The 15,196-nt window shown below is 33.7% G+C and overlaps 1 protein-coding gene across 2 annotated transcripts in view; it reads right to left on the reverse strand.

Moving 5' to 3' along the window:
* The window catches only part of ABCA5 (ATP binding cassette subfamily A member 5), a 70,132-nt gene that overhangs the window by 31,691 nt on the left and 23,245 nt on the right, over window positions 1–15,196 (reverse strand). For both annotated transcript variants that reach the window (XM_034641177.1, XM_019804841.2), the window contains 10 exons: window positions 14,820–14,967; window positions 12,725–12,893; window positions 11,366–11,424; window positions 6,169–6,279; window positions 4,740–4,915; window positions 4,067–4,186; window positions 3,012–3,150; window positions 1,931–2,021; window positions 1,607–1,746; window positions 569–688 (listed from right to left, as the gene is read on the reverse strand). In XM_034641177.1, the coding sequence (XP_034497068.1) occupies window positions 569–688; window positions 1,607–1,746; window positions 1,931–2,021; window positions 3,012–3,150; window positions 4,067–4,186; window positions 4,740–4,915; window positions 6,169–6,279; window positions 11,366–11,424; window positions 12,725–12,893; window positions 14,820–14,967 (1,273 nt within the window). The remainder of the gene's footprint in view (window positions 1–568; window positions 689–1,606; window positions 1,747–1,930; window positions 2,022–3,011; window positions 3,151–4,066; window positions 4,187–4,739; window positions 4,916–6,168; window positions 6,280–11,365; window positions 11,425–12,724; window positions 12,894–14,819; window positions 14,968–15,196) is intronic.

Here is a 15,196-nt window from a genome sequence, read left to right on the forward strand (position 1 = left end):
CACAGTGGCCTTTTCTGTCATCAAACACATCCAACTCACTCCTTAATTAACAGTTTCTAGGGGTACCTGGGTGGGTCAGTTGGTTAAACGTCTGCCTTTGGCTCAGGCCAGGATCCCGGGGTCCTGGGATTGAGCCCCACATCGGGCTCCCTACTCAGTGGAGAACCTGCTTCTCCCTCTCCCTCTGCTGATGCATGCCTCTCTCTCCCTGTCAAATAAATAAATAAAATCTTTAAAAGAAAAAGTGTGCAGTAGCAGTTCCCTTTATCTAAAAAGCTTTGCAATAAAATCCTCATACATTTAGATTTTTCTTGCCATCCAAGCCTGAGTTTATCATCTCAACACAGCTCCCCTGAAGATACAATCTAAGTTACCTGACTCCCAAGACCACCCCATTATTTCCTTCATAACTCCTACTGCTATCAGTAAATATCTCAGTTACTTATTTACCTATTTCTATCTACCCTTTCTTCCTCTAAAAACATATTTCACATGTTTATATAATTATTTATCTGTTTACCATGTCTCTGGTTCATTGCCTAAAATTTTTTGTTAATTTTGTTTTTACCTGCTTGGTCAATTTCTGCTTCAACTTCTAGCTTTAAGAACACATCTTCCAAAGTCGTCATTGAAACACCATAAGAAATTACACCCAAATTTGAATGAGTGTCTAGAGCAGAAAATAAACCTAAAAGAAAAAAAATGAAAGAATGTTGTGTAGTTAAGCACATCATCATGAATTATTCTAAAATACTCTTTTAAAATGGGATAGGACTAAATTTACTCTGCTGGCACAGTAGTTCTCAAACATTTTGGTCTCAGGACCCCATTAACATTCCTAAAACTTGCTAAGGAGCCCAAGGAATGTTAGTTTATAGAGATATATCTAGTGGATATTTATTGTATTATAAATTAAACCTAAGAAATATTTTACAGACAGAATGACAGGCAGGGTACATTAAAGTTGGCCTATGTGGTTCATTCCAGTTAATTAAGGATTCTTTTTTTCCCTAGGAAAAAAATCAATTAAATTAATATAGAAAATCTCTGTCTAAATGAGATAAGTGTTATGGGAATTCTGCACAACTTATCTGCATCAATAATATCCTTTTGGTTATTAAGGGATTCCCTAAACAGATAAGGAGACTGAATATGAGTTCCTCATTATAAAGCAGAAAAATAATGCCACTATGAAAATAATTCAAGGGTTTACATATTATTATGTCCTTCATTATAGAATCATAAACTGGAAAAGAACTTGAGAACACATACAAACAACTGTTGGTGTATGTGTGTATAATTACATATTCCCAGGAGGCCTCTGAGCAAATGGAGCAATCTTTCTTGATAACAAAGCAAATACATTTACTTAAGTTAACATATTAGTTACAGTTTCCTGCATAGTGTTTCTAAAAAACGGAAAGAAAAAAACCCAAGTTAGCTTATAGTTTCTGATTTTCAAAAGTAAAGCAGAAATGTAAAAGTAAAGTAAAGCCATCTGGGAACATGTAAATATTACACAGAAAAATATACAACAAAGTAAATCAAGAAAACCTATTTCCAATGCAAGATCCTGGTTCAACAATCAGGAAACTGAAAGTAATACCTGCAAATTTGTCCATGTCCTTAAAAGGCAAGCTATACACAAGTTGTTGGTCATTCTGTTGTAATAAGGTAGCTCCAGGTATATGTTGTTTAACCAGGGAAGAAAGAGATTCAGTGGCACAATATCTGTCTATGTACATGCTAGAGAAAACCAAAAGTCATATTTTTTTAATAATTAATAAACAACCAAAAGTAAATTTCTGAATGCTTGAAGTAAAGTTAGTTCCATAAAAATTGGCCAAAGCACATTATGGCAAATCTCAAATATAGTAACAGTAGATCAAGAATACTCTGAAGAATAAAGTCAATCAAGAATGAATGATACCTTAGGCGGTAGCCAATCCCCCATTTACTCTTGAGAAAAATTGAAGAACCAACACATTTCAACATTCCTTGTGATATGACAGCTTTCCTATCTGCAAACAGAAATTTGCATTTCAATTTTTAAGTTAATAACAGCATTTGCATTTCAACTTTCTAAGTCAGTTGGCATTTATATTTTGGGAACTACCATATAAGACACTATCACTAAGTATCATTAATTATTAGAAAGAAACCAGATTATCACTTCCTGATTTTTAAATGAGAACACTGAGGCAATGAGAAAACATATCATTCGCCCATGTTTCACATAGCTATTAAGTAACAAAGCCAGACATTGTACCCACAGAGTTCCAACTCTGCAGTCTACTTTCCTAATACTGTTTGGAATATCTCAGACTCTTCCTAAAAGGCTCACCATTGCAAGCATGTTCACAATTTCCTTTATAATCAAATGTAAAACAAAAACAAAAAACAACAACAAAAAAATGTCAGTTTGTTGGGTTTTCTAAATACTTTTTTAAAAAAAAAAGATACTACTCACAAAATGAAACTACAATGTACATTGTGCTGAACACCTGCTTCCTTCTGGGAGAGTGGAATTTAGGTACATGGCCATCAGAAGCTGCCTCTATGACCAGCACCCACTAAAAACCTTGGGCACAGAGCCTCTAATGAGCTTTCCTGGTAGACAACATTTCACATATGTCGTTAACTCCTTGCTAGAGAAATTAAGCATATTCTGTGTGACTCCACTGGGAGAGGATTTTTGGAAACTCATGTCTGGTTTCCTCCATGTCCCACATGCCTTTTCATTTTGCTCATTTTGCTTTGTATCCTTTCAGTCTTGTGGTAAGAACTTGTAAGTATAACTATATGCCGAGTCCTATTAGTTCTAGCAAATTACTGAATCTGAGATGGTCTGCTGACTCCCAAACACAAAAATATGTCATTTTTTAAAGAGTTTAAAACACACAGCTGTGAAGATTACACAGCTTCTTTATTCCTCGGGATTTAGTATCTCTTTGTCTATATCCTGTTTGACCCCATGACTTTATCCTTCAAAAATAAAGTAAAAATCTCACCAGCAAGAATGTCAGCTTCATCCATGAAATGAGTACTAAACACTGTTACCCGATTAGACTTTCCATATTTCAGAAGATTCCAAACAATATGACGAGAACAGGGGTCCATTCCAACTGTTGGTTCATCTAGCAATAGTATCTGTGTGAAAAAGGGCAGGGAATGGCAGAGAATCCTCAGAAAAACTAAAATACACAAAATTTATGCACATTGGGAAACCTTCCCATTTTAAATTATTATTCCAACAAGAAGTATATTAGATCTGAGTTTTTTATTCATATATGAGCTAGCATAAATTTTTTTAAATTATCCTTTTGGCAAGTGAATATTTTCCTTGTTTTAATTTTAAAAAGACTAGTTATCGGTAACATATAAGACATAAGTGTATAACAATCAGATACATAAACTAAAAAACAAAATATTGATGGGGGTTGAGAGAAAGATAAATTAACTTAAAGCCAGAATCCAGAGTCATCCCAAGCTATAGCAGCAAGGAGAAATGTAGCAGGATGTATAGCAGCAAGGAGAAATGTAGCAAGGACCAAGAGGGCGCGGGCTGCAGCTTTCTGGCCCTCTGCCAAGCACTGTAACAGATGGTTCTGTTTTATAGGACAAAGAGGAGCACAGAACAGACACATACAAAATAAAATCAGCAGAACAGTGAAAAACTGAACTATTCCTTTGGTTTTGTTCTGTTTTTTTTTTAAATTTTATTATGAACTATTACAAACATATAGAAAACTAAAGAGAGAATTAGAACAATACTGGTAAAGCCACCAGTGAAATGCAACACATGCCATTTTTTAGGCCATATTTCCTGCAGATGTCTTTTTAAATAAATAAAACATTGCAAATATAACTAAAATCCATCCTTTCCATTCCCCTTCCCAGAAGTAACCACTATCGTAAATATGTTTTATCTTTATGACTCGAGTTTCAAACCTTTCCATTATAATCACATCTATAATAATACATAACGTTTTATGCATACTGAAACTTACACAATGCATTATTGTATGTAAATACAAATTATATTTGTGTATTAATATTTATTTACCTTTGGATTCCCAAGAACAGCAATTCCTAAAGACAGTTTTCTTTTTTGACCACCACTTAACTTTTTAGCTTGATTATCTTTGATAGCCTGCATGTCTAAATCCAGTAAAACCTTCTGCACCTGTAAAGTAAGAACAATGTTATTTTTTAAATTAAATTATTTACATAATTATCAATATTAATTTTAAGTGTCCCAATTTTAATATCAACTTTAAAAATGTTCTTTTAGTACAGACTTTAATTTTGACATTTATTTATATATAATTTTGAAATAACAGATAAAAAGATTCCTAATTGAAAGGTCTGTTTTACTTTTGAGACTTCCTGGGTAGTGGTGAAGGGATCGGTTGGAAAGCTGTGTGTGTGTGTGTGTGTGTGTGTGTGTGTGTGTGTGTGTGGTGGATGGAGGAAAGGAGGCAGATGTGAAAGGAAAGGAAAGGAAGGAAGAGAAGAAAAACCTATATAGAGAGGCTAGTATCCTCCAGATGAAACAAGGACTATTTTATATGTACTAAAATATTTACTCCAAATTCCATCGAATTCTGTGTAATAAATTTGTTTACTGGCTCAGAACAGGTTTTTATTTAGATTTTCATGCATTTTTTTATAACAGCTATTACAAAAGATTAGTAATTTATAGGTAATAAAGTAAAATTTCTATATGAATGACATACTTCTTGTATTACATTATTGGCTGGTATTCCTTTGATTGAAGCCAAAATGGATAAGTTTTCTTCTACTGTCAAAACATCAAAGTGTATATCTAACTGTGGACAAATGCCAATCATTTTTCTTGCTTCAAACATTTCGTCTATTTCTGAGACTCTGTGTCCATAAATAGATGCAAATCCTAAAAGCAAAATATATATTTAAATTTATACTAACTATATTAAGTAGTAAAAAGTATATATGCCTTAATGTACACCAGTAATTTAGTTACTTGTATATAGTAAATATGTAAGGTATGAGTTAATATAAACTTGGAAGATACAACAAACCCTCATTTCCATTCTATTGGTGATCTGCTTCCACCTTATTTCCAACCTCCTTTTCCTTCATTTTCAGGTAATATTACATAGTGAAAAGAGCAAAGAACCACAGCTTAACACTAAATATAATTGTATACTGGTACATTATTTACACTTATATTCCATAGAAATTTTCCTTCATTTCCAGGCATTATTCAGTAGTGGAAAGAAGAAACTAAAAATTTTCCCCTAACTAGATGTATGGTCTTGAGAAAATCAATCTGAATTCCAGCTTTTCTCTTCTATAACCTAAATACAAATATATCCTACTTAATTTTAAGAACTATTAAATCAATGTGATAATGTATGGAGAATTGTAACAAAAATCATAAATTCCTATTAAATGTAAGATATTACCACTATTATTAAAAATGACACAATTAGGGATAAGCAACAAAACAAAACTAATTTCAAAAGTTAAGGTACATTTTAAGAAATGCAGATTTAATACATGGAAATTCAGCCTTTCTTAAAGTAAAATATTTATTGTACTGCCACTCTATTGGGTTATTGTGGAAATATGAAGCTGCCATATTAAATTCTCACCTACCGGGCAATCACATACAAAAATCATATGTTTAAGGTATTGCTCTTATAATTCTATTTTAGGAGCTGGTGTTGCTATTTATCATTCTTTCCTTTTGAACTGTTGTTGTATATTTAAAAATCTGTACCTACAATCTAAAATATCTATAGGTCTCATTTAATTTCCAATTAATTACTGATTTATCCTTCCTTGAAAATGAAAAATACACACAAATATCTAATAAAATAAGTAACAAAATCAGATTCTTTTTACTTCATTAAACATGACTGAATCATTTTTATTTTCTATTGAAAAACAAACATGTATAATAAAAAAATAATAAAACACACTTATAGACACTGTGGTTGGTCTCAAATCATTGAAAAAAAATCAATCTGTACATGTTTGGATAAATCCAGGATAAATAATAAATGATATATATTTCTATAAATATAAATCAAAGATAAATAATTATTTAGCGGTACCTTGGTTAGTAACACTAATAAACCAAAGTAAGAGATTTTTTTTTTTACGTCCAAAAACTCTCACCATCAGAAGGCGGGCATAGTCCACAAAGAATATTCATCAATGTACTCTTTCCTGTTCCACTGTGGCCAAGTAATGCAGTAATCTGACCCTCATATATGTCAAATGACAAATCTAGTTCAGAAAAGAAGATGACTCAATGTGATTTTTATTTCTGTTGAGCTATGCAAAATAATACATAATACTTGAATAATCTTGAAATAAATCAGTAAGTTTAATGTTAGATTTAAAGTTATTAGCATTTTAACAGCATAGTACTTACAGGATAAAAATTCCTTGTTACAGTCAATGATATGGGCAACAAGTAATAAAAATAAACTTATTTTTTGTTATACTAACAGATTTTAAGAACATACAAAACATTGGGGAGGGTTTCTGTGAACCCACTTTTGGGACTTTTTAAGGTAATTAAAACAAATAAGGGACAAAAATTTGTTCCCAACGGTATTAACTAGGTTAAACATTGGCAAAAACCTAGAAATTAACCAAAAGCATGGGAATGGCTGAGCAAATGCTTAAGAAATTCAATTTAAATAAAAGAAACACGGGGCACCTGGGTGGCTCAGTTGGCTGGGCATCTGACTCTTGATTTCATCTCAGGTCGTGAACTCGCGGTCATGAGATAGAGCCCCATGTTGCACTCTATACTCAGTGGGGAGCCTGCTTGAGATTCTCCTGCTCCCTCTGCCCTTCCCCCCTTCTCACTCTCTCTCTCCTCTAAAAAAATAAAATAAATGAAACATAAAATGAAGAAATATCACTAGATGGATGTGTCAATGATTAAAGAAGGACAAAAGACAAGGACCTGAAAACCCAGCTTTGAATCACTGTAGACCCTGATTTGATGAAGGTAACCTGGGATTCTGAGTTATCCCTAGAGCTTCAGGCCAGAAGCAAAAATAAATCCCCTCTAGAGGAATATCACATCATCAGAGCATCAAATAATCTCTACAATTTTCATTGGCAATACACAGTACTCAGTCAAAAACAACCAGGAAGGAAATAGCAAGAGAAGATCAAAACCCAACAGAAAAGACAGGTGACAGAAACAGACTGAGAGAAGATTTAGATATTGACACCATAAGATTCTAGAACAACCATGCTATCATGCTCTCAAGAGAATGTTGGCAAAGAACTAAAAACCATATAAGAGAACCAAATGGCAAGACAAAAACTGGAAAGGATAAGTGAAAACTATTTCCATACACAGTTTAATCAGGTTAGGCCGAACTACAGAAAATTAGTAAATGACAAGAAACGTAAGAAAATATCTAGACTAAAGCACAGAGACAAAACAATAAAAAATTCAGAAAAGAGAATAAAAGACAACTGGGATAAAATGAAAAGTCATAAACCTGTAATAATAAACCTAAAGGAGAGAAAGGAAAAAATAGGACAGAAGCAATACTGGAAAAGAAATGGCTGAGAATATTTTTTTTTAAAAGATTTTATTTATTTATTTATTCGACAGAGATAGAAACAGCCAGCTAGAGAGGGAACACAAGCAGGGGGAGTGAGGGAGGAAGAAGCAGGCTCATGGCAGAGGAGCCTGACGTGGGGCTCGATCCCACAACGCCGGGATCACGCCCTGAGCCGAAGGCAGACGCTTAACCGCTGTGCCACCCAGGCGCCCCGAGAACATTTTTAAACAGAAGACAGACATCAAGCCAGAGAGTTAAGAAGCACTTATATACCCAAAGCGGAATAAATGTAAAAGGAACAAACACCACCAAGGCCAGTGGTAGTAAAACTGCTGAAAACCAAAAAAGATCTTTAAAAACAGCCAGGGTGAACTGGCTCTGCAGCCAAAACAACGGAAACAAGAAGACAACAGATTACATTTTAAAGTGCTGAAAAAGAGTAACCGTCAAACTAAAAGTACATATTCAGAGAAATATCCTTCAAAACTGAAGGTGAAAGAAAGGTATTTGCAAACAAAAATGGAGACTATATCATCGGTAGACCTGCATTAAAGGAAAAGAGCAAAAACATCTTTTTCATGCACAAGGAAAATTATTCTTAAAAGATCAGAAATGCAGCAAGTAACAAAGATAAATAACGTGGTAAATACAGAGGTAAGTATAAATGGAACAGTCTTTTAAAAACAATGCTAATAACAATATCTCTGGTTTAAAATGTACGTAGAATTAAAATACATGAAAACAACAGCATATAAGTTAGAATAGGGATAAGTAAGAATAAAAGTAAGGTCCCGACTTCCTTTTCTTGCTTTACTATTCTACAAATACTATAAATTAGTAAAACACTAATTTATAATTCAAGAATACATCTCATAATATCAAGAGTAATTTCTAAAAAAGGCATGTAAAACTAAGAAGCCAACAGGGGGAAAATAAGAAATGGCACAAAACAAACATATAAACAAACAAACAAACAACTCAATTGCTTCCAGTTCAATGAGCCTATTGAAGGATGAGAGACCATATTGAAAAAAGGCAAATTATCCCACCTACAGTCCACTAGACAAACTAGCCTATTAGCCAATTATGTGCCCAGATCACCATCCAATCCCAGATAATCCACGGACTGATTGAAGAACTCTCCAGGCAAACTGGAGATTCCTTAACCACAGTAAAATAATGGTTGCCCTCTGCCATTGAGCATTAGGGAGGCTAAAGCTTAACGGTAAGAGCAGAGATAGATAAATGATTCCACACCGAGAAGCCAGGAAAAGTAGAACAAATTAAACCCAAAGGAAGTAGTAATACAGAAATAACAAGGAGAGTAACACAGCTCAATAAACTGCAAGCAAATATATGATAAAACTAACAAAGTCAGGGGCACCTGGGTGGCTCAGTTGTTTAATAGTCTGACTCTTGGTTTTGGTTCAGGTAATGATCTCAGGGTTGTGAGATCAAGCCCTGTGATGGGCTCTGCACTCAGTGCAGGGTCTGCTTGGATTCTCTCCCCCACTCTGCCCCAGATCATGTTCTCTCTCTCTCGCTCGCTCACTCTCAAATAAATAAATAAAATCTTAGAAAAAAAAAGAAAACCATCAGAGTCGAAAGTTCATTCCTTGAAAGACTAATAAAATTGATAAACCCACTATAAAGCAAATGAAAAAATAATCACAAATTACTAAATGAAGAGAGGGAACATCATTACAGACTCTACGGACATTAAAAAGATAAGAAGAGATTACTATGAACAACCTGTAACTATCAATTTGGCAATTTAAATGAAATGGACAAATCCCTTGAAAATAACTCACCAAAACAAACATAGTGCTGAAAACTTATAAAATGATTCTAACATACTTCCACGTAATTCTGTACATGAGAATACAAAGTGCCCAAAATACAATATTTAAAGTTATCAAGACTAACTGTAAAGCTACAATAGTTCAAAGAGTTAGAAGCAAGGACAGATAAATAGACCAGTGTAACAAGAGTTCAGAAGTTAAACCACGATTTATAATCACTTGATTTAAATTTTTTTTAAGAAGGGCGTGGTACGCAGAGGGAGAGAGAGAATCTTAAGCAGGCTCCATGCCCGGAGCAGAGCGTAACACGGGGCTCAATCTCACAACCCAGAGTCACTTGATTTAATTTTTAAAATAACACTATTGAGATATGGTTGACAATAAACTATACATATGTCAAATAATCTGCTAAGTTTGAATGTGTATATAACCATAAAACCATCACCACTATCAAGACAATGAACATATCCATCTCCACAAAAAGTGCTGTCTCCCGCTTTTGCCTGTTCTATCTAACTCCACCCATCTCCAGGTAACCACTGATCTGCTTTTTTTCACTAAAGATTAGCTCTGCCTCTTCTATAATTTTATACAAATGTAATCGTGTGCTATTACTATTTTATTTCTGGCTTCTTTCACTTAACAGAATTACTTTGAGATTCATCCATGTTGTAGCATGTATTAAGAATTCATTCCTTTTTTTTGCTGAATAGCATTCCATGGTATGGGTATACCACAGTTGGTTTGTGTATTCACCTACTGATAGGCATTTAGGTCATTCTAAGTTTTTGTTTAACAAATAAGGTTACGATGAATATTCATGTGTAAGTCTTTCTATAAAATTATGCTCTTGGCCAAATACCTAGAAGTAAAATGGCTAGATCACATTATAGGTGTATATTTAACTTTTTTCAAAAGCTGGCAAACTGTTTTCCAAAGTAGTTGTGCCACCTCACATTGCCTCCAGCAATGTATGAGTTCTAGCTGTACATCTTCACCAACACTTGGTATGATCAGCCTTTTTAATTTTAATCATTCTACAGTGCTGTGTGGGGACAGATGGTAGCTACACTTGTGGTAAGCACAGCATAACATATAGAAAATAATAATTTTAATCATTCTACTAAATTCGTAGTGATATGGTTTTAATTTGCATTGCCCTAATAAGTAATAATGTTGGACATCTTCTCATGTGCTTATTTGCTATCCTTATATCTTCTTTGGCAAAGAGTCTATTCAAATATTCTACCCATTAATTGGGTTGCTTCTTAATACTGAGTTTTGAGAAGTCTTTATTCTGGATCAAAGTCCTTGATCAGATACATGATTTACAACTATTTCTCCCAAGTCTGTACTTTGTCTTTTCATTCCCCTTAACAGGGTCTTACAGAGAATGGAAGCCTTTTTAATTTTTATAGTCCAACTTATCAATTAGTTATTTTACGGTTTGTGCTTCCGGTGCTATATCTGAGAAATTTTCTTGAATCCAAGGTTTCAAAGCATTTCTCCTATGTTTTGCTCTTTTTGAAGTTTTACACTTTTAGGTTTTACATTTAGCTATACGACCCATTTTTCAGTTAGTTTTTGTATATGGTGCCAAGGACAAACCAACGCTCACTTTACCTAATTGTTTCAAGAGCATTTGTTTAAAAGTCCATCTTTTCTCTACGAAGTTATCTTTGTACCTCTGTTGAAAATCACCTATCCATATATATATGGGCCTATTTCTGTGCTCTCTGTTCTGTTTCACTGATCTATTTTTCTGTCGTTTTTATACCAAAATTACACTGCCTTGATAAGTGGAACATTTATATGAAGTCTTGAAAAAGGTAATACTAGTTCTCCAACTCTGTTCTTTTTCAAAGGGGTTTTGAGTACTCTAGGTCATTTGCATTTTCATGTAAATTTTAGAGTCAGTTTGTCAAGATCATCAAAAAAAAGAGTCTAACAGGATTTTTAATTGTTTAGTTTACTTACTTCTCAAAGCCTCCACATTTTCACCTTTCCTTCTGTACGTCTTCTGAATACCACTGATTCTGAAAAACACCATTTTCTACTTAAGTATTTAAACTAAATTATAAGGATGTGTGTTTCCATGTATAATATTTTTATCAAAGCTGTCATATTTAATGGGAAAAATAATAAAGTACCTTTCTACTAAAACAATAAACCTAAGAGGGCTGACAATAATTATAGAATTATTTTAAAGAAACCACAGAAGTATATAATACTCCTCTCCATTTTTAAGTGTCATTCATTCATTTTTCATTAACAAGCCAACTTCTAAAATACAGCATTTGGCCCAATTTATAGATTCTTTTTATCTTTGATACTTTCCTATTTATAATTTATCAAATACTTGTTACATCGGTTAAGGGAGATTAAAAATCAAATGCTATACGTCACATCAGCACACATTTCAAACTATCTATAAATGTGAAGTGGTTCTCTCATTCCACTTTAAGCGTCTTAACATTTTAAAGAATTAATGGTTTCATTAACCAGTTTAAAATTTGCCCTTGTGAAGGCAGACCATTAGCCCACTTATTACATCCTAAGTATTTGGCTCTCTCTTGCTTTTATATATTTCTCTTAAATTTGAAAAACACTTCACTTTTTCTTCCATTTTTATTTTATTTCTCTTCTTTTTCCTGTTATTTTTTAAATTTGGTTTTGAGTATCTAGCAAGCCACAGTAGTGAATTTCTTTGGTTAATGGAAATTAAACTGATAACTTTAATTATCTCCCAATACCCAAAGGTCTATGAAATTAACAAAGGATAATATAGACAACGTAGCCTGAATAAAATTATAAAGTTAATATTTATTCTGTTTCAATCTACATAATGGAACAAATTTTAAAACCGCTTAACTGTAAAACAATAGGTTTTACGACTTAAAAAATTTCCATTGAGGGGCGCCTGGGTGGCACAGCGGTTAAGCGTCTGCCTTCGGCTCAGGGCGTGATCCCGGTGTTATGGGATCGAGCCCCACATCAGGCTCTTCAGCTATGAGCCTACTTCTTCCTCTCCCACTCCCCCTGCTTGTGTTCCCTCTCTCTCTGGCTGTCTCTATCTCTGTCAAATAAATAAATAAAATCTTTAAAAAAAAAAATTTCCATTGAAACATAAAATTTCAAACCTAACACCTTATTCTAAATGGTTACAAAGAAAAAGAACTTAAAAGAAGTAGCCCATATTAATACTGTTTTAAAAATCATGAGATGTGTACCAAATCTCTTAAGATATAATACTTATATACATTAAAAAAAATTATTTAAATGTAGCAGGTTCCATCAATACTTCTTATACCTAAATTGCCAAAGATTAAATGGTACCTTATGGCTTCTTTTCCCATAAATTCTGAAGAAACAGGCTCAACAATTTCACTAAAACTAATATTCCCATTAACATTGCCCTCTGATAACTCCTTATAATTTCTTTTGCTCTTTGACCAATATGATGGCTTTAGAAAATAAAAAGATGATCTCCGTAAGCCAAATTCCCCTGAAAAATAAAAAAGACTTAATTATCGTAACAAATTATTTCTAAAAACCATGTTTTAAATCATAAAAGCAGTACGTGAAACTTGTGACCTAGATCTAAAATTTACATAAAAAGTATTAAATTGGCATTGTGTGAAAAATATGTTTTATGACAAATAATTTTAGTCCATAAACAGTTTGAGATACTTAGAGTGCATGACGATATGAAGGTGAGTGAAACGCATTTTCTGTTCTAAGGTAACTTACATCTTTATCGGTACACATATATAACAAGCAGCTAGAACACAATGTAGAACATGAATATGTCATGCATGGTGCTAATAAGAGTTCAAAAGAGGAAAAGTTTATACCTAGATAGGAAATATATCCTGAAGGCTTAAATGAGTCTCATCTTAGAGAGTCTTTGAAAACAGCTAGTATTTAATACTTAGAAAAGTGGATACAGTTCATGGAGAAGACTTTTTAAAATTAGGAGAGTAACACAGCAACAGGACAGGAATAGAAGACTTAGACACAGTAGACAGTGCTGGTTGCTCACACAGTATATATCCATTTTCACCTCCTTCCTCCCAAAAACAGACACTTCCCATTTTTTTTTAATATCCACTCCTCTTCTAGATGGCCACATCTGATCTGATCACAACTACAGAGATCCTAACTGATCTACTCAGTATGTGGCATTCTCTGGACTGTTACTGCTCCAGCTGTAAGCATGTAACCAATCAGACAAAAGCAAAGATTTTAGGTGGGGGAAAGATCCACCCTCCCTCTTCCCCTGGACATGAAGAAAGAAGCATATATAACTGCAACCCATGAAGAGAGAGCAAACCTGCCAGACTCAAGACACAGGTGGCCAAAGCATGGAGGAAGTGGATCCCTGATGACACAGTTGAGCAAGTCAACCAATTGGGATTCTAGCCTATCTCTGGACTTCATTCTAAGTAAAACAATCAATTTCCTTCTTGTTTAAGCCAATTAAAATGGTTTTTGGTTAAGAATAACTAAAAACAATCTGATCTGCTGGAGCTGTGTTTAAATAGGTAAACAGGATGAATACAGAACACAATATGGAGGGAGAGAGTGAAAAGAAGGGATTAAATATATAAAAGTATTGTGAAGGACATTAATACATAAGGAGTTTCTATTTAATGCACTAGGATATGCCCAGCAAGATGATTTCTGAGCAGGTGAATAACTTGATTAAAGGGAATGGTGAAGTTTTAGATAGACTGAAGGTAAGTAATGAGATGAGAGGCATTACAACTGTATAGACTAGTACTGCCCAACCTATCCCCTGCAGTGATGGAAATGTCCTCTATCTGTACTGTACAATATGGTAACAGCCACACGTGGCTACCGAACAGTCAGAAGGTGACTTGCGCTACCAAGGAAATGGACTGTTGATTTAATTAATTCTAATTAATTTAAATTTTAAAAGCCACTTGTATCTAGTAGTTACCATGTAAGCGCAGGTCTGAACACAGACAAAAGTATAATGAGAAACTTAAAGGAAAGTCAAGGGAGTGCTAGATATTTTAATAATATTTTGAATCTACAGGAGTTGGCTAGAGATCCACAACAGATAAGGAGAATGGTAGGAGTTATAAGATGACTTCATAGTTTTGTACCTTAGAGGGTAAAAGCAAAATACTTTAGCCAAGAAAGACTGACACAGGGAAGGACAGAGATAAATTCAGTTAGAGACATAATGTTTTCAAAGCAAACTGCTCCTTTTTAACAGACTCTCCTTACGTTCACTAGTGGTTACGACACAGGTACAAAATATACTTATTTAAAATTAAGTTAAAAGCTTGGACAACAATCATGACTTAGGGTACTCTGGCTAGAAAAAAAATTTTTAAGTTGACTCTGTGTGAGCAAAAAAACTAAAAACCTTTAAAGTAAAATCCAATAACTACCTGCATACCTGGAATGACTTGATCAAGATAGACAGCCAAGAGGACATAGAATATACTATTAAGTGCTAGCATGACAACAGTAATAATTAGAGGATATGGGCCTTCAGTCAAATTAGAAAATAAAGCACCTTCATTAAAATCTTCTAAGTGCATGACCTGAAAAATAGAAACACCAACTTTATTATATGAAAATGATAAAAATAACTAAAAGCTAACACTAGAGTCACTCATTATATCCTGACTGGTGGTAACCAAACTGGGTCTTTTAACAGATTAAACAATCTACCAAATCAGTAGTATGAATTTACAAAGAAAACAACAGAAGCCTTACCAAAATAAAAGTTTATCACAACAATCCATTTCAATCCTTTTTACTGTTGTTTCT

This window comes from Ailuropoda melanoleuca, chromosome 13 (genome assembly GCF_002007445.2).
Source record: "Ailuropoda melanoleuca isolate Jingjing chromosome 13, ASM200744v2, whole genome shotgun sequence".
Classification (NCBI taxonomy): domain Eukaryota; kingdom Metazoa; phylum Chordata; class Mammalia; order Carnivora; family Ursidae; genus Ailuropoda; species Ailuropoda melanoleuca.